Source organism: Sceloporus occidentalis, unplaced genomic scaffold (assembly GCF_023333645.1).
Source record: "Sceloporus occidentalis isolate IW3139 unplaced genomic scaffold, rSceOcc1.0.p SCAF_2, whole genome shotgun sequence".
Classification (NCBI taxonomy): domain Eukaryota; kingdom Metazoa; phylum Chordata; class Lepidosauria; order Squamata; family Phrynosomatidae; genus Sceloporus; species Sceloporus occidentalis.
In genome coordinates this window covers 155,023,151-155,049,837 of record NW_028316982.1, presented here as the reverse complement: position 1 = coordinate 155,049,837, position 26,687 = coordinate 155,023,151, and the positions used below count along the sequence as shown (strand labels likewise).

At 43.7% G+C, this 26,687-nt stretch overlaps 1 protein-coding gene and 1 long non-coding RNA gene across 3 annotated transcripts; one reads left to right on the top strand and one right to left on the bottom strand.

The window, feature by feature from the left end:
* Positions 1–3,256: 3,256 nt before the first annotated feature.
* On the bottom strand, positions 3,257–9,691 carry SPRY2 (sprouty RTK signaling antagonist 2). Of its 2 annotated transcripts, none has more exons than XM_089511177.1 (2): positions 8,958–9,691; positions 3,257–5,098 (listed from the first exon to the last, which is right to left on the bottom strand). In XM_089511177.1, exon 2 carries the CDS (start codon positions 5,045–5,047, stop codon positions 4,106–4,108), a length of 942 nt encoding a protein of 313 aa, XP_089367303.1. In that variant the 5' UTR covers positions 5,048–5,098; positions 8,958–9,691; the 3' UTR covers positions 3,257–4,105. The 2 variants fall into 2 exon arrangements, with proteins under 2 accessions (XP_089367303.1, XP_089367304.1); XM_089511178.1 differs by lacking the exon at positions 8,958–9,691 and adding an exon at positions 7,109–8,310.
* Positions 7,485–25,044, top strand: LOC149319160 (uncharacterized). Its single transcript, XR_016280152.1, has 3 exons — positions 7,485–7,571; positions 12,276–12,413; positions 24,875–25,044. It is a non-coding gene; the product is annotated as an uncharacterized LOC149319160 (long non-coding RNA).
* Positions 25,045–26,687: the final 1,643 nt, after the last annotated feature.

The window sequence follows — 26,687 nt, the reverse complement described above, 5'->3', positions numbered from 1 at the left end:
CATCTTTTCTCTATTAAAAAAAGGGCAGGCACTTGAAACAGATCTTGAGACTCAAGAGAACTGGAAGAAGTTTAAGAAAATACCTTTGAGATTTACATGGAAATATATATTTTTCAAGTGATCAAGATCATCAAATGACAGCTCAAATATTAGACTAACAGTCCAAATTTGGGTTTACAGTTCACATTAACCCCACCCAGCATGGCTAAAGGTAAGTGATTGTGAGAATAGTAATCCAAAATAACTGGAGGGCTACCCTTGCAATAACTACCTACCAAAAGAAAAATGAACCTGAACACAGAAAGAGAGAACTCCAGCATTAAGAGTTCTAACTTAGTGCCCCTGCTTTCCCAGTCCAAGACTCAGGGTGACTTACAAAAGTTAAAACAGATACAGCTAAAATAAGGTTGCTTAATGACAATTCTCAAACTCTGAGAATTGCAGTCCAAAAATAAACTTTCCAAACTTTGTCTAGAAAACACCCATGTCTCCTCACAACTTGATGTTGCAAAAGCAACTTATAAAGCTATCTTTTGGAGAAGCCATTCTACATTATCGAGCTGCTCATTGTGGAAGCCCAGAAATCTGAAGATAACTGCTGTCTATAGTAACTGACAGGCACCAAACATAAAACACAGGTAAAGGCACTGCAGCATGTGATAAAGCAATGGTTAGGATGCTTTGAGATTTGCCCAAGACAGAAATTCACTTTTGTTTTTATAGCAATCATTATATATTTCACTTATTGTATTGTTATTTTTTTAAGCAGGGTCAGAAACCTTTTGGACCTCTAGATGTTTTCATCTGTACAGCTGTGTGCCTTCAAGTTGCCTGTTGTCTTATGGGAACCCCGAATTTCATAGGATTTTCTTAGGTGAGGGCTATTCTAAGGTGGTTTTGCCTGTTCCTTTCTCTGAAATATATACTACAGCACCTGGCATTGGTAGTCTCCCATACAAGTACTAACCAAGGCTATCTCTGTTTAACTTCCAAGATCAGACTAATCTGGTGCCTTTCAGTTATTTAGGTCAGGTGTTTTGATTTACCATTCCCACTAATCCCTTATTGTTAACTATGCTGGCTGGAGCTGATGAAAGCCTAAGACCAAAACATATGGATGGCTCCCCACTTCTGCTTTATAGGAGTCAGATCTTTTGAAGTCTTTTTTTTTTAGGTCAAATGTTTTCTATACAGAACATCCTTCTGCATTGGGAAAAAGCATGAAACATGTGCAGATCCCCTTTGGCTAAAATCAGTATTATGCTGGCTATTTGCCATAATAAATGAAATGAAAATCAGTATGATTCCCCATTCAAGTAGATCCATGGTAATGAATGGGGCTTTGCCAGAAGTAACATAGGTTCCATTGATTTCAGTTCATAGCTTGGGCTAACATCAAACTGAGGTTCATATGCAACTAACACATACTAGAATATAGCCATTGCATAGGTATACAATGTAAATATATGGAACTGAAAAAAAACTCTCCGTTGTCCACTGAGCGACACAAACTGTAACATGTACTGATCTAGTCTCCATGTTGGTTTTTTTTAATGCTTTTACCAAAAATACATTCCATGCAGGAAATGTGATATATATATATATATATATATATATATATATAATAAAAGTGATGGCGAACCTATGGTACGCGTGCCAGAGGTGGCACTCAGAGCCCTCTCTGTGGGCACACATGCTTTTGCCCTAGCACAGAGTTTGCCAGAGTTTCTTACTAGAAAGCCAGAGGGATGTGGCACTTTGCAATAAATAAGTGGGGTCTGGGTTGCAGTTTGGGCACTCGGTCTGTAAAAGGTTCACCATCATGGATATATATATATATATATATATATATATATATATGAAGCTGGCACTATTACTAGTTGCAACAGGTGGAAAGGAAAAAAAAAACAAAGCAAACCAGCAACATTCAACACAGCCATGCTTAACTTTTCAGCATAATGGAACATGCATAGCAGTGCTATCTCTGCAAGCTGGAAGGCCATGTTTACATATAGGACTATAGAAATATTACCCTTTTGGGCCAACACTTTGGTAGTGGATTTCTGAGAGTAATAAAGAAAAAAGAGTAACCTTTCTAAGCTTTGGTCCACATGTTTCTGGTGGATCACCAGCTGAATCATAATTTGTAACTTTTTGACCTGGCCTTCATAACTTTGTCTCAGAGAACCAGAGAGTAACTATCTATTCAATCTGATTCTTGCAAAATACCCCTCCATACACAAACATGTGGCAGATTTCACCCTCCCTCCCCACTTTCCTTCTCACTCAGCTACGCAGTCAGCACTTAGGAGCTGTGGACTTGTAGGCACTTAGTTTAAGCCCAAAACAGCTTGTAGTTCAAACAGAGAAGTAAATCATTTTAAAAAAGATTTCTGGTGGGAAACATGGCAATGTAATGATACTGACCTCAATGGAGGTAACAACCATCAGTGAGAAAGCAACCAAGCAATTTTTGTTTCACATACCATTGAATGCATTTAGATTTCTAAATCCCTATGGCACTTTCTGTTCCTTAGAACCTGGCATTAACAATTTTAAACTATCTGCCTTTTCCTCATCTTGAAGTATATCAGGGTTTTTTGGCACTTGTCATAAAACAGATATTTAATAAGCAATTAACACAGGATTAAATCCAACTGCCACTCACAACTAGAGCAGATTCATTCATCTAATTACTAAGTCAACACTTGTGTCAATCCCAGTGATTCAACTGGTTACTCTGGATGAAGTAGCAACTCGACTTAGGCCACAGGCCAAAATGAAACACTATTGATATTTACAAAGCTGCTGAAAACTGTAGACTTTCCACTACTTATCCCTCTCTCACTCCATACTAACATGTTACCCCATATCCTGATGTCTCCCATCTTGCTCCACATCATGGCTTGTCATTGGCAGAGGACAGGGAAGACAAAACTGTTATAGAAATCACACATGACTGCCTTTTTGATCTGTGCTGCATACATAATGTAACATCCGGTTCATCAAAAATATTCACACACTAATCAAGAGTTCATTTATGCTCTCTCCTCTTAGCATCGTTTACTTCCAGTAATACTGTGTCATTTTTACATGTGGAAAGTCTATCAAATAACAATTTCTGCAGATAATCTCAATGTTTGTGTGCTTCCTTTCACTTAAAATAAAGCCTTCAGAAACAGCTTTAGAAACCTTTCCATTTAGAAAATCAGAGGAAGAAGAATGACAAGCAGCCCAGTTTAATTTCAAACGTTAATATATTTTCTATTTTATAGGGAACATATGTATCTTTCACCCCTTATTTGCAGCAACTGTGGCATCCTCATAAAAAGGGGTGAAATTTGTAAGATGCCTCTTAAAATAAATATTTCTTTTTTTTATAAAATAATAAAACTTCAAATAAATATTCTTTACACTAAACAATATGTTGAAAAAATTAGAAAATAAAGACTGAATTTTACTGTAACTGTACAATATACATGAAGTCCCAAAAGGGGGAGGGGGAATCAAGAGTCTTGCAACTGAAGGGCTTCTGTAAGGCAGAATACAATCTAAAACATATTGATTGATTTCACATTCTTTTGAATGTACAACATATTAGTATAATATTTTGTGACCTGTGCCATATATTCTATGACACTCATGTTTTCACAGTTGAAAATATCCTATATACAAAAATATATAGCACATCTCTGGCAGAAAATAACTGGGAGTGGGATGAAGTAGTTTTCTAATTTACAAATGTACTATTCATTTTTTAAAAAACAAAAAACACACGCACGCACGCACGCGCACACACACACACACACAGACATACAACACAACAGATTGCCTAGGAGTGTCTGAGTTGAGTTAGCTTATGCAATATTTGGGTCCCACGGAGTGTACCCCCTTCTGAGCTCCACTGGTAGATTCTAAGATACATATCCATTAACTTGACCCATGCAAACACACAGAAAAATAAGCAGGTCACTGCAAACCTCTATGTCCCCTCCCTGCCCTCAATCTTTCTGAACAGTGCCACAATTATAGCTCTTTTAGTTGGCTGCACATGATGATGTTACAGAAGAATCCTTATGACTTGCCACACTTCTGATTAGTAATGCTATGTTGGTTTTTCCAAGTTCCTGGGTGGGACATTGGGAACTTTGCAGCACACGGTGTTGGAGTGTTTACAGCGACAGCCAGGCCGATTTACCTGGTCATAACAGCCCTGGCACAATTTAAGGCAACCCTTGGCTGGAAAGTAACACCACAAGCAAGGCAGAATGAGGGATACAACCCCCATGGTGGACCACCGAGTGCAGCAGTGCGATTGGCTACAAGAACAAGGGTTATCGGCACAGTTGTCCTCATCGTCATTGGAGCAGTGGTAGAAAAGCCCCTTCACACAGCAGACGCAAGTCCCATAATCAACCACATTCTGGGGTGAGCAAAGGCACTGCTTGTCACAGATCCAACAGGAGGGAAGGGTTCGTGGATAAGTGCACTCTTTACACTTACATTTCCCACAGTCCTCACATCGATAGGCATGCATGTGCAGATCTTCTTTGCTGGGGGGCTTGAGCTCGCTCACCTTCAGCTCTGACTTGGGCTGCACTCGGATTATCCCATCCACAACAGTCCCTAAAGATGACCCCAGGAGTCTCTGTTCTGAGGAGTTGCTACTAGTACTTGTCCTCGTACTGGCCCGTGAGCCAGTGCTGACTGTGCTAATGGAACGGGACAGGGGGACCTGGGAAGAGATGTGAACTGGGGGATGCTGGACCCTGCTAAGATGCCGCTGCTCAGTCAACCCATGCGGTCTCTCACTTTTGTGCTGGGCCGGTGGGCGTGGTGCAGGTTTCACCCCAGGCCGCGGAGCCACAGTCGGCGGTTCGGTGTACTCATTTGTGTTTCGGATTGCCTTGATCTGGTCCAGGGACAAGACGTGAACCTGTTGCACCAGGACATCCCTCAGGTCAGAATCGCCATATTGCCTCCCACTGTCATGCTGACCCTGTAGTAAGGGCTGTGACCCGCTGCCATTCTGAGCTCTTGTCTCCATCAGTACTCTGAAGAGTGATCACTCCAGCAAGCTTAGAACACATCTGAATTCCTATGAAAAAAGAGGAGAAGATTAGGAGTTTCTCTCTTTTTTACATTTTCAGGTGGTATTTGCAGGGCAGTAGTGATTGTTTAATCACGCAACATGCTTTCATATCATATCCTACCCAAGTCAAAGCAATTTGGTTGATTCTGTTAATCAAGTAAGCACAATGGTCCCCCCATGCACTACTTTAAGATTATGGAACTTTTACTAACAAGTACTTAAACCAGAATGCTGTCGACAATACAGCCATTTCTCTGGATTAACATTCATTTCTGACTCAGTATCATAGCAAGGTATGGATTTTCACTGTTAATACAAACTTACAGAATGTTTAGCTTACCACCTGAATGCATATTTCAGAGGAAGCAGAGGTCTCCTAGTGCCCTGACACATATACTTTCAAGTACTTCTTTTATCTCATTCACATTTTACATGTTCATATCTAAAAAAAATGTAACAAGTGAAGAGGTTTTCCCGTATCTCTGCCACAATTTCTATTTGTGACTCTAGGCATCGTAAGGATTTCAAAACTTTTCACCAATTCCCTGAGACCAGAGATCTTAAGAATTCACATGTAGCCCAATCCTAGGAACATTTAGGTAAGTACTACTCACCCTGTTCCCACCCATGAAGGGCATACAGGGCTGCAGCCTAAGCTATGGGGAAAGGAAATCCCCTCCCTCCTCCACACCACACTGTTGTAATTCAACCAGGCCTGCAAGCAAAATGGGATCAGCTAATGACAGAACATTTGCATTCTGCAGAAATCTAGCAAATACTTTGGTAGACTCTCCTCTCTGTACATTTAGCTTTAACACCATGTAGAAAGCAAATTTAAAATTCTGATGCAATATTTGCTGCAATAAAAATGCCAAACAGCAATAAGGTTCCTAAGGTCAGCCTTACATGAGTTAATGCAGTCCTAGATGTTAACAGTATAAATAACACATCACTCCCTAGAACTTTCACATTTGTGCACTACTTTGCAATTCTAAGTACCAGTACCTGAACATTACAATGCTGGGCACTATAAGAGTGTTTATCGTCAATTCATAACACCTAGAGATAATCCACTCACTTCCTGGATGTTGCCAGCAGAGGCGGTTTGGCTTACAACACACAAATATCCTGCATGCAAACTATAAACCACATGATTCCAGGAAAAGGCATATGACAATACCATTCTAACTTAAGCCATGATACCAATAGCATGCAATTTAGTACGGAAACATAACAAACCATACAAAAAGAGTAACAGAACTGTCAACATGCAACCAGAGCACAGTCAAAAGCCTTTTTTAAAAAAAATCCTGATTTCTCACAACTTAATTTGCAAACATTTATGCTTAACACTTAAGTTTATGAAGTTATATTCTTCTGAAGGGGAATGGTTTCAATCACATTAATCTCACTGTAATCCTATGCATATCTGGGAGCATGCTCCACTGAATTTGGTAGAAGATACTCTGGAGTAAATGTATGTATAAGCTTAGGCTGCAAATCCCAATGAACTCTGCAGGACTTATTTCTGAGTAGGCATGATCACTGCAATCCTACGCTCCCTCAACTTTCAAGTAAATCCCTCAGACTGCTTGGAGATAGGCTCAAGAGGTATGGCCCACATTTGCCTTCAGATGCCACACACACACTCTTATGGTGACCCCAAGAATTTCACAGGGCTTTCTTAGACAAGAAGCACTCAGATGTGGTTTTGCCAGTTCCTTTCTCTGAGAGCATTTGAGAGCCAGCATGGTGTAGAGGTTTGAGAGCTGGGCTCCAACTCTGGCGACCAGGGTTCAATTCCCAGTTTGGCCCTGAAACCCACTGGGTGACCTTGGGCAAGTCTCATGCTCATAGCCTCAGAGGAAGGCCATGACAATCTTGCCAAAAAAATTCCATGATGGGTTCACCTTAGGGTCGCCATGAGTAAGAAACAGTTTGAAGACATATGACAACAACAAAAAATCCATTAATGTCTGGACTGTGAGCCTGAATAAAACTTCCAAGTAAACTTACACTGGATCAGGCTGCAAGCTGGTCCAAAATTCATCACAAAGCCCCAGAGAAAGGATTGTCCGGGTGTTCACCCTTCCCTCCTTCTGCCCACCCCACCAATACCCCTGGGCATCAATCCTCCTTTTCCTGTTTATTGGGGGGTTGTCTCTTCCTTCCAGGCAGCAAGCATGAAAGAGCCCAGCAGGTGTGATCTCAGGAACCTGTTTGTTTTCCTTTAGGCTGCCTTGAGCTGCTCCAAAGGAAGGCAGCCCACAACCTGGAGATAAAACACTGGAGACATCCCAGTGGGAGGGAAGAAAGGAGTGAATGGGGCTTGTAATAAAGATTGCCTTATCAGGAGAGCCTGGCTTCCTTCCTTCCTTCCTTCTCCCAGCAGGAGATGATGGCAGAGAGCTCTTTTCTTTTCCTCCTTCAGGTATGCCTACAGGATTCCTGCCTCCATTCCAAGCACCTTCTCAGGCAGGTAAGGAGAGGGATGCTTCAATCAATACCTTCCTGTCCCACGAGTGTCTAAGCAGCCCTTCCCTTCCCTTCCCTAGGAGAGGGCTGGCTATTTTGTTTAATGTGTGTAAATTCCAAGCAAATCCCCATCTCATGAATGACAAAGTAGTCCTCTTCCTTCCCTTTTGCATAAGAAGCCATCCCCGGGATTGGATTGCCCCAAGGGAACAAAACCCTCCATCCTCATCTGCAGAGATCCAGCCATCCCTGCCACCCTTCAGGCCAAGGCAAGGAGGCTATTTGCTCCCCTCCTGGCCTTGAAACGCACCCAGGTTCCTCCTCAAATGAGCCCCAGCCGTCGAAAGGCAGCAAAGCCCTGCAGCCAGAGAGACCCCGAGCGATCTGATCTGCTTGCCAAAGCTCTCTCGCCTGGCTGAGGGTTTGTTGGGAGGGATGAGCCCAGAGACTCCAAATGCCAAAGTCCATGCAGGGGCAAAAGGGGAAAGGAAGGAAGGAAGGCTACTAATAGCTTCCTCCGGGGTTCAAGAAAGAACGCAATCTGACGCCCCTTGAAGCGGAACACTGGAGCCCACCAGCCCCTGGGGCTTGGCCTTTTAGTCAGGGCCCTGAGGCCACGCTGCCCATGAAAGGGCCAAAGCCCCTGGGATCGAAGGGGCACTCTTTTCTACAGTGCAGGCGGAGGAGAGTCCACCTGAAGCAAAGCCAGGAAGGTTTAGACAAGGCGTTCGCTCACTTCCGAATTGCACCTAAGAAGGAAAGAAAGAAAGAGAGGAGGAGAAAAACCTCCAGCCGTTTCTCAAGAGGGCGGCTGGCAAAGGGCATCTCAGGAGCCCCTGACCTTTGCTTGGGGCTCTGACCTCTTCCGCCTTCCTTGACAGGATCAGGGAGCCCCAGGAGCCCCCAAACTCCTGCCGGAGTGGCACCCTTTGGACCTACATCTCCCAACACTAAGAGACCCACAACAGCGATGGCGCCAAGGGGCTCCCACTACCCTTTTTTGGGGGGGAGGCCACCAACACTCTTTAGCCAAGCTTGCTGGTAAAACTAGAGATCCCATCGGATGGAGCAAGGGCGCTCAACGCGGTGTCAAACCGTCTCAAGCGCTGCGGTGCGGACGCTGCCTCCAAAGCCAGGCAGCGGGGCTCCGCGATCGTTTCCATGCTGGGAAAAATAAAAATACCCCCCCTTTTTTTTTCTATCCAAGAAAAACGGCTGGAAAACTCCCCCCCCCCCCTTTGCTAAGCTTTGCAAAGAAGGCAAAAGGGAGGGACGGCGTGACTTTACAACCTCCCCTTCTTCCCCGGATCTCCTTCTTGTGAAGGGGCTCAGTCCAAGCCCAGAAGCGAAAAGGGCAAGGCGGCTGAGGAGGAGTTCCCTCCAAACTCACTTCAAGTCCAGGTTGCGAGCGAGAATCATTGAAACGTCGTTGGGGAAAAGGAGGAGGAGGAGTTGAAGAAGAAGAAGAAGAACAACATCCACCGTCTCTCTCTCTCTCTCTCTCTCTTCTCCGGGGAGGAAGGATAATAAATAGGACAACGAAACGAAACAAAAAGCCACAAAAGAAAAAGGAAAGAAAGGGCAAGCCCCCTCCTTTCTTCCCCCTCTTTTTCTCTCTCTCTCTCTCTGTCTTGTTCTCGTCCCTTCGCAAATCCCAACACGTTGCTTTCCTTCTGGCTTGTTTCTCTCTTTGGCTCCTTGTGAGGGAAGGAAGGGTCCCTCAGTCCCGAGTGGCGGCTTCAGGCATCTCCCGAAGGGGCCCTTTCCCAAGAAATGAAAGGCAAAGTCAGCAGCTGAAGAGCAGCAGGAGGGGAAGAAGTCAGGTCCCCCAGAAAGGGGCTTCGGAGGGAGCTCGGCTCTTCCCTGGAGAAGGGAAACATCAAGAGAGAGAGTCTGTGTGTCTGGGCTCTATTGGGCTGCTTTGTGTGCTTTTGGCTGGCGCTTTCTCTCTCTCTCTCTCTCTCTGGAAGGTGGAAAAACAAGGAGCCACTGAAGCAGCAGCTCTCCTCCTTTCCTTCTCCTCCTTTCCTTCTCCTCTGCAAGGTCTGAGGGCTCTGGCTCCGTCGCTGCTGCTTGTGGGAAGGGCAGGTTGGAGAAGGGACGAGGAGGAGGAGGAGGAGGCAGACTTTTCCCTCCTCCTCCTCCCTCCCCTCCCCTCCTTTTCCTCTCCCCCTCTTTTTTCTTCCACCCCTCCTCCTCCTCCTCCTCCTCCTCCTCCTTTTTCTTCTTCTTTCCGGAGGAGTGCTGCTCTCTCGCTCTCTCTCTCTCTCGCCTCTAAAAGCCGCCGCAGGAATAAATGGCGTCATGTGGATCTGAGGGAGGAGGAGGAGGAGGAGAGAGGAACACAGAGAGGGAGCAGTTGTTGTCCCAGAGGATACAACGCATCCGGTCCCAGCTCATTGGCTCCGATGGCTTGCATTGCATTGCATTGCATTGCGTGGCGTTGCATTCACTTCCAGCCGCTTTGGCTTTGGAGAGAGAGACTGGGAGAGAGAGAGAGCGCGAGCCCGCTTCTCTCGCTCTAGAGGCGCGCGCCAAGATTGTGGCGAGCGCGAGCTCCTGGGATTCATCCTCCTCCTCACTCAGAGAAGCAAGCGCTTGCCAGTCAAGTCTCCGAGGGAGAACGGAAGCTCTTTGTCAGTTTGCCCCCCACACACAACAAACTACACTTCCCAGGGTTCCCCAGCACACAGCCGTGGCAATTACAGTGGCGTCAAACCGGATTCTTTCTGCAGTGTGGACGCAGACTATATTTGTTCCTTTAAATGAGCAAAAGCCAACCTTTGGGGGGGGGGGGAGAGGATTGCCTCAGGAGCTAGTCCCTTTCCCTCCCCTTGGAAAAGGAAGGCAACCCAAAGGCCTTGGGCAAGTCACACTCTCTCAGCCTCAGAGGAAGGCAATGGCAAACCCCACCTGAACAAACTTGCTAAGAAGACCTCACAAGAGGTTCACCATAAGTTGGAAACGACTTGGAGGCACCCAACAACAGCCACCTTGGACAAGTCACACTCTCTCAGCCTCAGAGGAACGTGACAAGAAAACATGCCAAGAAAAACCCATGAGAGGCTTTCCTTAGGGTCGCCATAAGTCCACCTGAAGACTTGAAGGCACACAACAACAACGAGAGAGGGGGGGGGGGAAGTAAAGGGAGAGGAAGAGGTTGGTGGCTGGATCCAGATGGAGGAGAAATGTTAGGTGCCAAGCCTCCTCCATAACGGTAGTTAGTGCGAACAAGAAGGCGAAGGCTGCCTCTGTACTGCAGACTTTACTGCAGTTTGACACCTCTTTGATTGACAAGGGGCCATGCTCTGGAATCCTGGGATCTGTAGCTTTGTGAGCAGTTTCACATCCTCTGTCAGTGAGCTCTGGTGCCACAACAAATTACAAATCCCAGGATTCTGCCATGGAAGTTAAGGCAGTGTCAAACTGCATTGAGAATCCTGGGATTTGTAGTTTGACAAAGTCCTTAGGCCTTCCCTTCCAAAAAGGTGCCAGTCCTTAAGGATTCTGTAGAATGGAGCCATGGCAGGTAGGGTCAAATTGCATCCTTAAGACTGGAGCATGGCCTTAGTGTGGCTTCCGGCCTCTTAGGACACATGCATCATTTAAACAACATACCTCCAAAGTAACACGAAGCAGTTTTATTTGGGCCTGTCTGTTCGGGCCCTTCATTTCTACAGTGCACAAGAAACCTGAGCTGCAGTTGCTTGCTTAGGTGAAAAACCATTTCTTTCAGAGGGCTGGGGCCTGCCATTTGGATAGCAGTTGTCAACCTGGCAATATGGTGCCCTTCAGGTGTGTTGGATGACAAAACAAACAGCTTCATTTATATACCGCTTCATACTGAGTGTCTAAGCGGTTAACTGTAATTGCCCCCAGCAAGCTGGGTACTCATTTTAGTGACCTCCTCAAAAGGATGCAAGCCCGAGTCAAGCTTGAGGCCTTTCCCAGGTACTGAACTCACAACCTTATGGTTTTGAGTGAGTGGCTGCACTACAGGCATTTAGCCTCTGCGCCACCAGGACAAGTCCCATGATCCCCAGAAAACAGCACATCTGGAGGGTATGAGGTTGGAGGAAAGCTGCCAAGGTTTAAGTTCAAAACATTTAAAGTGTATATGAATTTGTTTTGCACCTTGCATCCCTATACTCCTTTCTTGAAGAAACTCTGGCCCTCAAAAGTTTTGGTCTAGAACTCCCACCATCCCTTACCAGGCTCAGTGGGGCATTTGGGAGATGTAGTGCAAAACATCTAGTTTAGAGATTTTCAAACTTTAGTCCTCCAGATGCTTTGGACTTCAGGTCCCAGAATCCCTTGCCCTTGGCCAAACTGGGGCTTCTGGGAGCTGACACTCCAACACCTGGAGGCCCAAACTTTCAGAAACCCTGACCTCTGGTGCCAGAGTTTTCCTACCTCTACCATACGCTTTCATGGACAGTAGGCTAGAGTGCCACCAGTGGAATTATATAAACTGGAATTCACCTTTTCATGGAATGTTAATAGGGCTCCATTCATTCCTTCTTTTAAAAAAACTGTTGCTTTTATTATTAGATGTCATGCAAAGGCATCTGAGCTAGCTGCCATCTGGATACTTTCCCCTTTGGGGTAATTTCACTGATCACTAAAACAGGGGCAGAGAAGCATTTTAAAGTTTGTGATCTGGCAGTGTGATCCACAAATCATATATAATTGATACTATTTATTCTAGACAGCAGGACAAACACCATCTGTCAGAAAACGAAGGCACCTGCAGTGCTTGCATTGTGTGATGGTTCATGCTGTCTTCCTGTCGAAATGGAGAGGTGATGAAATTCTGTTCGTTCCAGATGTTCTGTTTGAATAGCATGTGAGTGATAGAACAAAGTTTATTTCCCATTCACAAATCTTAGCTTTGAAATCGATACAATCAGGCTTGGAACTGCATCCCAATCCTTTGCATTTTTGCATAGAAACAAAGCTTTGCTCAGGTAAGTTTGAACTTACCAATAAAGGCCTAAATTGCAATCCTTATACAATTCTTTTAGATGTGTGGTTCCATCCTATACATTTGTGGTAGGGAAGCCTTTTTTTTCCCCGGCTTAGGGATCATATTCCAAATTGTGGAAAGTCAGAGGAGGGCTAGTTGCAACACAAAAGAGGAGAGAGCTAAGAGTTCAGTGGTAGGACTAAGGGCAAAATGGTCATGGTGTCTTTACTTCTGAAGCTGGCACTGGTGATCCTCTAGATACTGTTTGGTCTACAACTCCCATCAGCTCTATCCAAAATAGCCATATATAGCCATATAGCCAATGTCCAAAATTGCAGCCCAAAATCTCTGGGAGGGTTACAGTTGCCTTTACTTGGCTTTAAGTTAAGTGGGATTTTTGTGAATACAGGGGTCATGTTTGCCATTAATTTCTAGCAAACACGCATAGGAATGAGATTTTATCTCCAGGTCAGTCAAGCACATAGCCATATTTAAAGAATACATATGTCTTTTTAAGCATAGGCATCTATAAGGCTTTTGCTTTTACCTCTCAGTCATAGGGAGTTAACACTGTAAATATCAAAGTTTCCCATTTTGTCCAGGCCAAGAAGTTAAGGACATCAGCTTCTGAACAAACCAGGATTTTAAGCTATAGTTCAGTATGTGGAGAATTAAATGCCCTGTAGTTAGAGAAAGGAAATAGATCTATTGAATCCAACTCTTTGATGAAAAATTAAAAGGAAAAATGTCTTCCTACTTGGTAGCTAATCATACAATGCAATAGAAATGACATCCATTTTTTAAATTCAGTTCTTCTTGCTGGAACGTCACTATAATTTAAAGCATTTTTTAAAATTAAAAATTGTCTCCTGATAGTTAACTAGAAATGAAACTGTTCTGAAAACTAGTCCTTCTGCTCCCGATCCTCCAAATACACATTTTAAACAGTCTCCCCACAGTTTCACAGCCTGAAATCCTTTATTTTGGGGATTGTTCATTAGCAAATATCCTTCATTATTTACACATTATGGATGCTCTTTCTTACCCCACTTTGTTTAAAAAACCCCAATACCTGGTTCATGGCACTGCAGGTGGCAGACGCCAGATCACCAGGGCTTTGGTGGTTTCAGCTGCCTGGAGTCAGGTAGCTTCCCAATGGCGAAGCTGTTTTCATTCAGAGATTTTATGAATGACAAAGGTTTCCTCACTTCATGCCCACTAGAGGGAGCAATGAATTAACTGGCTTTGTGCACTATTAAGGGATATACAGTATATACTCTGCGTGGGTGCGTATGTGTTTATACACACACACCAATTTCAGGACATTGGAGACAGGAGGGGAAAAAAGTTTGTTTGTCTCCTGGTATATAAAGTTACCATCAGCTTTAAGAGCTGCCTGTCACCTCCTCCTCTTTCTAGGACTGGGATGGTTTGAAAGCAAGAGTCTTCACTTTTAGTCTGTGAGGGAGAAAGCAAGGCAGGAAGGAGGAATGTTTCCTCCTTGTGTAATGCTACTGGGAAGCTGTTTTGTAGCTACCTGTGAAAACAATTCAGACATTTTGCCAGCCAATCCTAGGCCAAGCCAATAAGAACACCACCTATCCCTAATTCATCTAGCTTACAATACATCACTTGATGGCCCTGACACAAAATCCACTACACACACACACACACACACACCCCTTTGAGCTTTTGCACAACCATGTATGTTGTTTGAAAGGGGAAAACAAGAGCAGTAGCTGGAGACTGATGGTCTTTGCGTTATAATCATCCCAGGGTGTCTTTCCAACAAGCCTGGGCATTAGCCAGTTTTTACCTGCTGCAAGAAAAATCTAACCAATCATTCTCCCTTTTCAGATACTAGAAATAGAGTTCGCTAATAGGAAGGCCTGAGACACTGTCCACTCCTTGTATTCTTTGGTGTAGCCCTTTTAAAGTCAACAGGCCTGCTTTGGGGGTAGGAGGGTTGAGATATAGACAAGTGCAAATATATCTGCATTTGCTCAGAGCTTATCAGTCTCTAGACCACAGTCCTGTTAAATTAACAAGTGATTAATATATGGAAACAGGGCAGCATTGCTAATGGTTTTGAATGACACACTCACAGGCAGGTATGTGGCCTCTGTATTTGGAACAATGCTCTCTTTCTGAGGCAGACATGGGGAACTGCTGTATTTTCAGGGGGTGCACCATATTGTGAAATGCTACCTAAAATTTCTTCTCCCACTCAGAATTGTTGGGGAAATCCAGTATGCTTAAGTTAGAAAAGTGGCAGATGATAATATATGCACATTCAGTATCATTAATTCTCTCTCTCTCTCTCTTTTTAAACTCACACTGAGTGGGAGATTCTGGGAGACTGTAGACTGAAAAGGTGATTTTTCTGAGTGAAGCTGAACAAAGCTTTACTCTTGATTAAATTTGGGCCATCAGGACCCAGATAAAGTTTCTTCAGGCCAAGACTGGATCCAGCTAAGGGTCTAAGCATTGGATGCCCTTCATCTCAGAGTCAACAACAGCTAAGAACAAATCTAGACCTATGAGCAGAACATCACATGAGATCACAGGCCCAAAGGATGTAATTTGTTTTATTTTGGGTTTCTTTGTTTTTTGCATTTCTGTCTGGCCAAATAGTTGAAGGTCTTTGGGCAGTTCACAGAATAGTAGCCACCTTTCCATTATGGAACATAATTTCATTTGATTGGTGTACTGATCACAAACCACACTGTTTTTTCTTTGTTTGTTTTGCTATTGATAGTTCTAACTGCCTCCATCTGGGCTAGCATTGCAATACCAGGTCTCCATGACATGAACAAAAGCAGGGGAGTAGGCTGGCTGCAGAGGATAATAGTTCTGTTTCATTCAAATTAGGTGATTACCACCTCCCCTATCCTACTTTTTAACATGTGTGCCCTAGAAATTAACTGGGGGAAACAGATGGCTCAAATCTGGTTGAAAATTTGAACGTAAAAGTTTTTTTTAAAATACCCATTTAATTGTTGCTAACTGATTCCATATTGGATGCAGATGAGTTAAAATTTTAAATGCCTCCTCCCTCCCTCGCTGCTTCATCCCCACTCTTTTCTTTACTCTTGTATCCAACATGTAGTTAGTGGGGTGCAGAAAAGGGCTTAATATGGTATTTCTGCTAGGCCCAAAATCAGAGATAGGGATTATGCAGCCTTCCAAGTGTTGTGCAGTTTTTAGCAGCCTTAGCTAGCACAGCTAATGATGAGGAGTGATAGGAGTGCAGTCTAACAATATCTGGAGGGCCTCATCATTCACATCCCTGCCATAGATGTGGCCATGAGATCAGCCTGGCTATGCTGCCATTGGTTGATGGAAGTTATACATAGCATCTAGAGAGCACTAACTTGGGAAAGGTTGACATAAACAATGGAAAAATTAATGAATGGACAACTGATGTTTTGAGTTTATATGTAGATTAAAGTCTGCATTAAAATCAGCAGATTAAACTGCCTCTGGACCAATACAGAGGGCGCTTTGTGGTGTGGCGGCAGCGTTTCTAGGGTTAGGGACCGTGCACCAACCGCACGGTCCCTAACCCTAGTACGTCATGGTGACGGCTTCATGGTGGCATCCTGTCCACCCGGCACTGTCATGATGATGTCGCCACTGCGCAGCATCCATACGTTGTTCTGCATTGCATACATCATGAGTGCGCCAATGGCGCACTTGTGACATAAGCCAGGCACCGCAAAAAGAACCCGGAAGAACCAGGTTCTTTTTACTGCACAGGGACGCTGCGAGGTTTGGTGGCTGCTGCGTCCTTTCGCAGGTAAAATGGGTGAGTGCAGCCCGCCCTTTTGGAGTGGTCTGTACTGCCCCTCTGCCACCTATTCAGAGACTTAAGCAGAGCAAATGAAAGCAGGAAGAATAGATAAAAAGATAGTAAACTACTGAACAAGTTGAAACAGTAGAAGAAAGCCAAAAGAGGTTTTGAAATTCTGTACACATGCTTAAAAGTAAATTAAAACCCAAGGGCTTTAATATAAAGCATGGGTAGGCAACTGTTGAAGGGTAAGGAAACTGTATTAGTCCTCCAAGACACTTTGAAGGGCTGCTTCTCCCACCATATGCACTCCCACAAAAAACCTAACCTCTAGAGAACAAGTGGGCATTTTTACCATGTTATGGTGCCTTCCTGGGCCATTTTATTCCCAGGACTGCCTTTTTAAAAACATCAGGAAGTGAGCAGAATTTACTTGTTTCAAAATAGACCTCTCTTGGGCCTAAATTGGCCCAGGAGAAAGAAAAGAAAGTAGGAAGAAAGTAATCTCAGTTGAAATGTGGTGCTGGAGAAGAGTTCTAAGTCAACCATGGACTATTAAGCAGACAAATAAATGGGTCCTAGAGCCAGCATGACATAATGGTCTGAGTGTTGGTCTACAACTGTTGAGATTACGGTTTGATTCCAATCATGGCTCAACATTGATGCTCACTCGGTGGGTGACCTTGGGCAAGTCACAGGCTCTTAGCTTCAGAGGAAGGCATTGACAATCCCCCTCTGAACAAATCTTGCTAAGAAACCCTTATGATAGGTTTGCCTTAGAGTTTAGGTCTTTGGGGGGTCATTTTGGAGCATCTTTTACCTCCTGGGAAGTTCTGGAGGCCACAAAAATGAGGGCCACATGTGGTCTACAAACGATACCTTGTCCACCCCTGATATAAAACTACAGCACTGAAAAGAAACCAGCTGGGTCTCCTAAGGGAAGGGATTCCACAAGTGGGATAACATAGCTGAGAAAGTCCTTCCCTTAGTCATCTCTGTTATATTGGCCATACTGATGGGACACAGAAGAAGGCCCCTCCAGTCCTTAGGCAGGCATATGTATGGCGACGAGGATAGGTAAAGGAAATTTCAGTGCCATTCTGACTGTACCAACAACGTTTTTGAAAGACATTCCCAGTGAAAAAATAAGGACAGTAACTTAACAGGTGCAAGTTTTAGGCTAGCATTGAGGCTAGTGCTTGAGTGAGATACAGGTCAGTGCTGAGAATTTCTCAGTTGTCTCTCTGACTCCACAATCACATATTGACCATTTTGCTGAAGTTGCAGCTAAATAAATACTGGTATATGAGGGCAGAGGCTGGTCACTACTTTTCTCCTCCATGGCCTTGGCTGGAAGGTTCCCTTGTTTTTTCTCTATTTTTCCCTGTCTCCTTAGAGACATTCCTTCATGTTCTACTGCAGCTCTTACAGGGTTTAAAAGGACTGTGCTCCAGACATCCCACAACACAGCACACAATTACATGCCAGTCTCCAGTGGGCTTAAAGACCATTACAGTGTGGCAGCTAGTATAAGCAAAATAATCCATAAAATGAAATGCAATAATACAAAAGTCTACTTTTGGTTTACTTTGGTCATGAACAAAACCTCAGCAGTTATATTAATAATCCTTTACAATTAACAAGTAGGAACTTCAAAAATCAGTCATAAGACAGGGAAGTAATTTCCAGTGGCTACAAAATATAATGTAAGCGTAGAAGTGATATAAGGTTGGTTATCTTCCAATAAATGCACCATTATAACACTAAAAATTTGTTTGAATAATGAGACTATATGATAAACATTAATCCATCGTTCAGCATACAAGGGAAAGTATACAAAAAATGATGTAAAGGATTTCACTATCACTGCAGCCAAAGAGGGACTTCTGGTCTGTCAAAGGGATACCTAAGTAGCTTCACTCACATTAAGAGGAAGGCATTATATGAATTCTAAATTCTATGAGGCTCAATGAATCTGGACTACAGGCTCATACTTGATTAGGTCTTGACTATGCATTTTTTATAGTGGTAGAATTCAACAATATAGCCATGTTAGTCTGTAGAATCAGTATGTAGATCTTGTAGCACCTTTGAGATTAACTCAAAGAAAGAAATTGGCAGCATGAACCTTCGTAGACTGCAGTCTACTTCCCCATTTTTCTTATCAGACATTACTGCATCTGAGGAAGTAGACTGAAAGAATGCTGCCACTTTCTTTCTTTCAGTTAGTCTCAGCGGTGCTACAAAATCTCTCTATGTATTCTTTAGTTATTCTGTATGCTGCTGAAGTAGAGCACTTAATACCACTTCCCAAGTTAGGTGTTGAATATGGTTTCATTCAGTGTAAATGCTGTTCCTAGGGCAGGAGAGAAATAATAGCCCTTATCAGATGAGTCTGGAACTGGGGGTCTTCAGCACTGGGCGGTTCGAATTCACGTTGGAAGGCAATGGCAAACCTTCTCTGAACAACAATTGCCAAGAAAAGCCCATGACAGGTTCATCTTAAGGTCTCCAAAAGTCAGAAACAACTTGAAGGTGCACAATAACAACAAAGAATCACCACAGTTCAGGCTTTCTCATAGCCTGCTCAAGGTGTAAGAAATGTCACATTGGACACACCCTTGAAATACCTTCTGAAGATCTCCTGAGATCCTTTCAACTTGAGATATTGGAGGCTACATTTCTAAAATTCGCATGCAGTTTCTCTATTTAAAAAAAGAATTGATTTTTCTCTCTCTCACACACACACATACACAGAGAAAGGGAGACTGAGAGAGAGCAAAAAGGCAGTGCTTAAAATGCTTGGACTAGGTTAAGCCAAGTTCCTTGCTAACTATGATGGTGTCTGTGTGACATTCAGACCGTCACATTCCTTCATGGTACTCCAGTGAGAATAACATATGGAGGAAAGTAGCCAAGCCTCTGCACAGTCAAAGTGTAGCCCCTTCTCCAGCTGTCTTAAAGTGTTAAGGGGGTAGATTCATTCTCTCTGTTTTTCCAGTGAGCACAGAATAGATTAATCTCTATCTATGGCATCATGAGCTCCTTGGAGAATGGATAGAAAAGAAATGTGCAAAATAAAAACAAAGTCTCCTGCCACACGTACATATCACCACCAAAGTTTTTCTCTAAAATATATTAAGCCAACCAAATTTAATATGGTAAACAAGTACAAACTTCAGCTATAGGGGGAAAAAACCACAGCCTCCCAAATCTGTCAGGAAAATAATGATATTCACAGCCCCCTTTTAAAAAAGCACATGAAGAAAGTTGCACACCTGCTGTGCCACTTAGAATTAGACTGAACAAAATGAAGGGTATTCACCTTCCATCTTTCTTTCCTCCCAAAATTTGGTGTAATGTCAACACCACATAACTACCACTTCCCATGTGCCATAAGCAGCAACCACCACCAATGAACTGAAATAGTAAGAAGAAAGGTGAAACAAGTTTTTGGCACCCTTCATTTCTCTTATCAGACATTTTCAGAGAGGCATTAGGGAACGATACGGGTTGGCAAGAGCAAAAGTATTCCTTGTAATATCAAAAGAGGCCCCAAAACACAGCCCACTTTTTGGCACTTCTCTGCACAAGGGCCTACAGCAAATTTCCCTGCATAATTCTAAGTGGCTCCAATGGCTACAAATCAAGCAAGTCTATAGGAACTGATAAAAGAAAATTCTTAAACATGTTGCATAAAACGGTGAGAGTGGGGAGGGGAAGAAATACAGGGTAAGTGTGTCTCTTTTATTTCTGTTTTAAGAGCTCAGTATTACAAATAGATAGCTATCTTTCTGCCGGGTGCATTTCCTTAAACTGCTTATTCATTGCAAACAGACGGCTGCATCATTTGTCTGGAGCATCCCTTGAGCATTTTGTACTTTGTGTTATGGCTTAATGCAAAGATATTGATCCGGGACATTATTTAGTGAATGGGAGACAAGCACTAATGCCCAGCATTTCCTTCGAAACATAAACCTTTAACTGACATTTTCTTTTCATGTTTGAGCATTTGAAAGAGCGGTAATGAACCTAAAGGAAGAGAGGAAGATAATAATGCATCTAAGGAAGGAAAGGGCTTAATTATCTCTATCAGGAACTTGCTCTTTGAGTGGCCTTGGGAGATCATCTCCCTCCAAATTGACTGAGTTGTCTTCAGAGCCAGGCAGCCAGTATTTGATGCCTCTTTCACCTTCTGGAGTCCTGTCAAGTTCAAATAGGATTCAACATAGTCTGTATGCTGGAGCCTCTTGCAATGAACCACTCAAAACCATAAAAAGGAAGACAGTGGTGTCTGCGTTGTTCTGTGAAGGTTTCCAGTTTTTCCTGTCCTAACTGGCCCTTATATGCTTCTAGGTCAGGTCCACTTTTGCTTGTAAAGCTCTCTAAGTATATCCAGTTTTGAGTTTGAGGCATGCAATAGTTTTCACCATGAATAAAGCTCTATTTTTCAGTCTCCCATTGATGGAGTTTTTAATAACTGCCAATGGGGCACTACAGACTACTCTGAATGGCAGGCTGGAGTTGCCCGTTTTAACTGCGGAAGGATGCTGCGGCTGCCAAACCTCATGGCGTCCCCCCACAGTAAAAAGAACCCAGTTCTTCCGGGTTCTTTTTGTGGCACGTTGCGTGTGTAACTAGTGTGCCATTGGCGCACTTGTGATTTATGAAATGTGCAGCAACATGCAGATGTTGCATGGCATTGGTGTCATCATGTGGACAGGTGCCGCCATGATGCTGCTACCTGTACAGACTAGGGTTCCGGAGCGTGTGGTTGCCACACGCTCTGGAACCCTAGTTTCGGTGCGGGGACACCACTTTTGGCCGGTGTATCTCAGGCCTTTGTTTCACATGAAGAGAACTGATGAAATAGACCGGATGGCCGGGTGCCTTCTCTTTGGCCAGTTAATCAGTACCCACTGTGGAAGGTAACCAAAACTCACTATCAGTGATCTGATAGTGAGCATGAACTAATTTTCTTGCCACATCTGGGTAAATAATAGTTAAAGTAAAGGTGTGACATAACATTAGCTGTGTAAGCATGAGCATGAGCTAGCCAGTTACCTTCCAGTCTATTGGAGTACTATAGATGTAGTATATTTTGTTTTTAGTAAGGTTTTTGGCAAGGTCCCCCATGATATTGTTGCATTCAAACTGGTGAAATGTGGGCAGTGGTATTGTTGAGGTGGATTTATAATAGGCTGGCAGTGAGTTCATGAAGTGTTCCCCCCCACCCAGCCTGCCTGAACAGAAGTAACTAGTGGGGTATTTCAGGATTCTGTCTTGGGCCTGCTGTTGTTCAACATCTTTATAAATAACTGATTATGGAATAGAAGGTATATTTATCAAAGTTGCAGATGATACCTAATTACAAAGGACAGGATCAATATTCAAAATGACTTGACACATTGGAGAGGCGGGCCAAAACTACCAAAATGAATTTCCATGGGTTTAGCACCCAAATACTCTGTCTGATCTGGGAGGCTAAGTGGGGTTAGCCCAGGCTAAAACTTGAATAGAAGACTGCCAAAGAATAGCAGATTATGTCGACAAAGGCTTAGAACAGATGGGCCAAAAGCAGTGTGCCGCTGCCGATACTAGGGTTGGGGAGTGCGCACCATCCGCATGCCCCCGAACCCTAGGATGTACGGGCACTACCATGACTGGGCGGCCCCGCCCACACAGCACATGCATGCATCACACAAGTGCAGCACAGCACCCGCACCTCCGGGCACTGCACTTATGTCATGGATGCACGGCAGGCGCAGTCATGGCATGCGGAGTACGCCACAAAAAGAACCTGCTTTTCGCAGGTTCTTTTTACTCTGGAGGGACACCACATGGTTTGACTGCTGCAGCGTCCCTCTGGAGTTAAAACGGGAGCCTCCAGTCTGCCGTTTTTGGGCAGTCTGTTGAGCCCCAATATTTCAGGGGAAGGAACTGGCAGAACTACCTCTGAATATTCCTTGCATAAGAAAACCCTATAAAATTCATGGGGCCATAGGTGACTTGAAGGTGCATACACACCCACATATTACATTTAGCACCTTGGATCCCAGTGAGTATACATTCAATAAATAAATAAAACTAGGCAGGAACAATGAAACGAATAACTATAGGCTGGATAATACCTAGCTTGAAAGCCAGGTCTTCATAGACCCCACACAAAACATGACCCAACTTTGTAATGCAGCAGCCAAAAAGGCCAATGAAATGCTGGGTTGCATCAAGAGGTGTGTAGTATCCTAATTGAGGATAGTATTATTGCCACTCTGTAATATTTTTGTCAGACTTCATCTGGAGTATTGTGTCCGATTCTGGGTACCCCAGTTCAAGAAAGACTTTGGCAAGCTGGAATGTGTCTAGAGGAGGGAAAACCAAGATGCTCAAAGGTCTGGAAACCAAGCCTATAAGAAATGACCTAGACAGCAGAGTATGTTTACCATGGAGCAGTCTGAGAAGTGATATAATAGCTATCTTTAAATATATGAAGTGATATAATGTAGAAAATGAAGCAAGCTTTATTCCTGCTGCTCCAGATCTAGATCATGAACCAATGGGGTCAAATTACAAGAAAAGATACTCATGCTAAATATTATGAAGAAGTTATTCACTTCAGGAGCTATTTGACAGTGCCTCAGAGGATGACAGACTCTCCTTCTTTCAAAAATTTTTAAACAGACGTCGGATGGCCATATCCCAGGAGTATTTTTGTTGTATATTCCTCTATTGCAAGGGCTTGGATGGGATGGTTGTGGTCCTTTCCAGTTCCATGATTCTGTGGTGGTAAAACTCTGGGAAACCCTTCAAGGGGGCCTATTTTTAACTTTTGTATGCTTTAAAAATATTTTACACTGTTTTAATGTGGCAACTTTAATTGTTTTAAATATTTAATTGTTGGGTTTTAATTTATAATTTTTGTGAACCACCTTGGATCCCACTCAAGGAGAATGGTGGCATATAAAATAAAGGAAGGAAGGAAGGAAGGAAGGAAGAATGCAAGTTATAAATTTACCTTGCTTGAGTATATCCCCTCCCCCCCCACCTCTCTAAATAAAAGGTGCAGGAAAGATAACTGGTTTTCTCATTGTCTCACATGGTTATCCTCATGACCTCTGCCTTCCAGCAGGAGACAGAGAGGGACAGGTTTCTGTCCCACTCTGAGAGTTTTATCCTTTTGTAGTCTTTTGTCTACCCTATGGTACCCTATATTTCACTTTACTGACTGCAAATTCAGGATAGGCAAGCCAAGGATGGCTTGCAGGTTGGGGTAGTGTGTGTGTGTGTGTGTGTGTGTGTGTGTGTGTGTGTGTGTGTATACACACGCACATACATACAGAGCTACAAGTCCATTTTGAATTGTAAGCAGTTTTATGTCATATGATCTGCTGTCTAATGAAGTGGGCTGCAATCCATAGAGGCATATGCCAAATACATAAAGCTTCTTAGTCTGTGTTTGTTGCAACAGCCTCTCCTCCATATTTTTTTAAAACATAATGTGTATTACTTGTTTTTCAAAGCAACTTGTTAGTCATTACCTGATACTTTTAAGTTATGTGTTCCATGATTAAGATGTCACTTTCTGCTACTTTTTAGTTGTACTAATTTACAAAATACACTTAAAAACAGAAAAAATGGATAACCCCTGAACCATTCAAAGACTAGCCAATATTTTAGAATTAAATATTGACCTTGAAAAAGTAGCATTAGTTGTCCTTCTTTGGGGGAAATGGCAAGGGTGCGAACACTATTTTTGAAAAGTGTATTAGATAACACTATGCCTTATGACAAATTACTTGCAATCTCTGGGAGCTGGCAACACATCTGACTGAAGATCTGAATACAGGACTCCTTGGTCCAAACTGGACAATAATCTGCCTGCTACATCACACTCTCACATTCAGTTCAGCCATGCTGCATGACACCTCTTAAATGTGCCAGCAAATAGGAAGGGCTGTAGGTGCAACTTCTACCAACCATTCCTCTCCTGATTCCTTGACTGTCTACTCCCCTTGGATTCTCCAGGGCAAAAATGGAATCTGGTTTGGAACAGCAGATAGGGCCAGGGCAAGCAAAGAGTGCATGGTAGTTATGAAACCAAATCAAATTGTATTTCTTCTCAGCTCTGGAGTCTTTCCTTTCTCTCCTAAGCCACACTGCAAAGCTGTCATGTGGATGTCACTGTGCATGTGACTTATACTATAGCTCTCCTTTTAAACATCTTTGCCTGAAGAAGAAGCCAGTGGAATTTTGAAAGTTTGCAACATGTATTTCGTGCATTTTGGTTGGCCCCAAGAAGGTATCAGTTTTGTGGATTTGGATGTTACTGTACTTTGCTGCATGGCCAACACAGTTACCTCCTGGATATATTTCTTGTTGCACCAGTGTTTTAGTCTGATCTTTTTCTCTAATAGGCAGGCAGGATCTCTGCCTTCAAAATTATCAAAAGTTATCCAGATCCATTAGGCAGAATGGGAAGCAGCAAAAACCCCTCAGCCACTAATCTTGAGCCATATGACCTGTCCTGTGTATTTCCTCTTTCCTTCAGGTGCAGTGGAGGCTACTATGCTGTCTTCAGTGTAAAGGTCAGCTACCAGTCCAGTCATCTTCTGAAGTAAATGGAACAGTGGCCCCTCTTGCCTTTGTCTTTGGCAAAATCTATTTTTAAAGCCAAGTTTTAAATAGTGGGATGTAAATGTAAGCCATTAATAAACAATGCTTCCCCAGCACTGATTCTTAGCTTGTGGCCGAACCGGATATCTAATTTTGGAAACAAATCCAGGGAAGGTTTGGTTACTACCTGGAAGGAAAATGAGAGGGCTGCCGGCTACCTTTCAGAGGAAGGCAATAGCAAACCACCTCTGGGTGTCTTGCCTATGAAAACCCTCTGAAATTAATGGGGGTCACATAAACCAACATATATGAATTGAAGGCATATGTTGTTGTCATTGTTATGTACCTTCAAGTACCTATGGTGAACCTAAGGTAAACCTATCACAGGGTTTTCTTGGCAAGATTTGTTCAGAGGGGGATTGCCTTTACCTTTACCTGAAGCTGAGAGAATGTGACTTACCAAAGGTCACCCAGTACATTTTCATGGGCAAGTGGGGAATTTAAATCCTGGTTTTCAGAGTCATAGTCCAACGCTCAAACCACTACACCACACTGGTCCATTTGAAGGCACAAACCTTACTTGACAGAGAACCAGCATGGTATAGTGGTTTGAGCATTGGACTATAACTTCAGAGACCTGGATTCGATTCCCAGCTCAACCATGAAACCCCCCTGGGTGACCTTGGGCAAGTCACACTCTGTCAGCCCCAAAAGTAGGCAGTGGCAAACCCCCTCTGAAGAAACATGCCAGGAAAGCCCTGTGGCAAGGTTGACATAGGTCGGAAATGACTTGAAGGCAAAACAACACACTTCACTTGAAGTCACATACTTAATTCCTTCCTTCCCTGCCTCCCTCTCCTGAAGTAGCAGGGATGGAGTGGTGGCTTTTCAGAGGCTTTGGGGTATGTTGGCTTCTCAGGAAACGCACAGAGATATAAATACAAGTTTTATGTCCCTTCCTGCCCAGCTCCAGCAATCTTCCCTCTTTCTAACCTTTCATTCTTTTGGAATGATATGAGCCCAGTTCCACAGTCTCCCTTTTCAAAGGGCTGTTTCCCTAGTGGCTTTTCCACCATCCCCCTCCCCACCCGTGCCCTCATTTGGCTTGCCAGTTGGGCATCTTCCTGCCTTGAATAAACCACATTCCATGGTTATTCAGGCCTGGTCATTAGCACCCTGGTCTCTCTTCCCCTCCCCTCCCCTCCCCACCCTCTCGCTCTCCCCTCCTGGAATTATGAATGAAAAGCCTTGTTGTTCTTTACAAATAACTCTGGGTTCCTCAGTCAGTCAAATTCAAATGGGAAGTGACTGCTGAACAAAGAGGCCCGGATGATGGACAGGGCGCTCAGCAAGTCATCAGTGTTCAGCAGGAAGTTGTGTGCATGTGTGTGTGCATGTGTGTTGTGTGTTTTAAAGACACAATGTAGGTACTGCTGCTTGGGCGGTGCTGCTCTGGTCAGGCCTGTTTGAGCAAAGGGAGGTGCACTGCAGGAAGAAAAGAAGGCCTCCTCTCCCCCTGCTGCTGCCAGCCTCTCTGACATAAAGAAAGGAAGATGCATCCGCAATAAGATGCTAATAAGATGCCAAAGTCAGTTCTGCCTGAGCAGAACTTCTGAACCTTTCCATGGTAACACCTATATACCTTCTGCTCTCCAGTCATCCTCATCTGAGCAGAGGCGGGATGGGGCAGGGGGAGAAGGGAGAGGCAGGCACCCCCATTTAGCCAGTTTTGAATGCAGAGTGGGTCA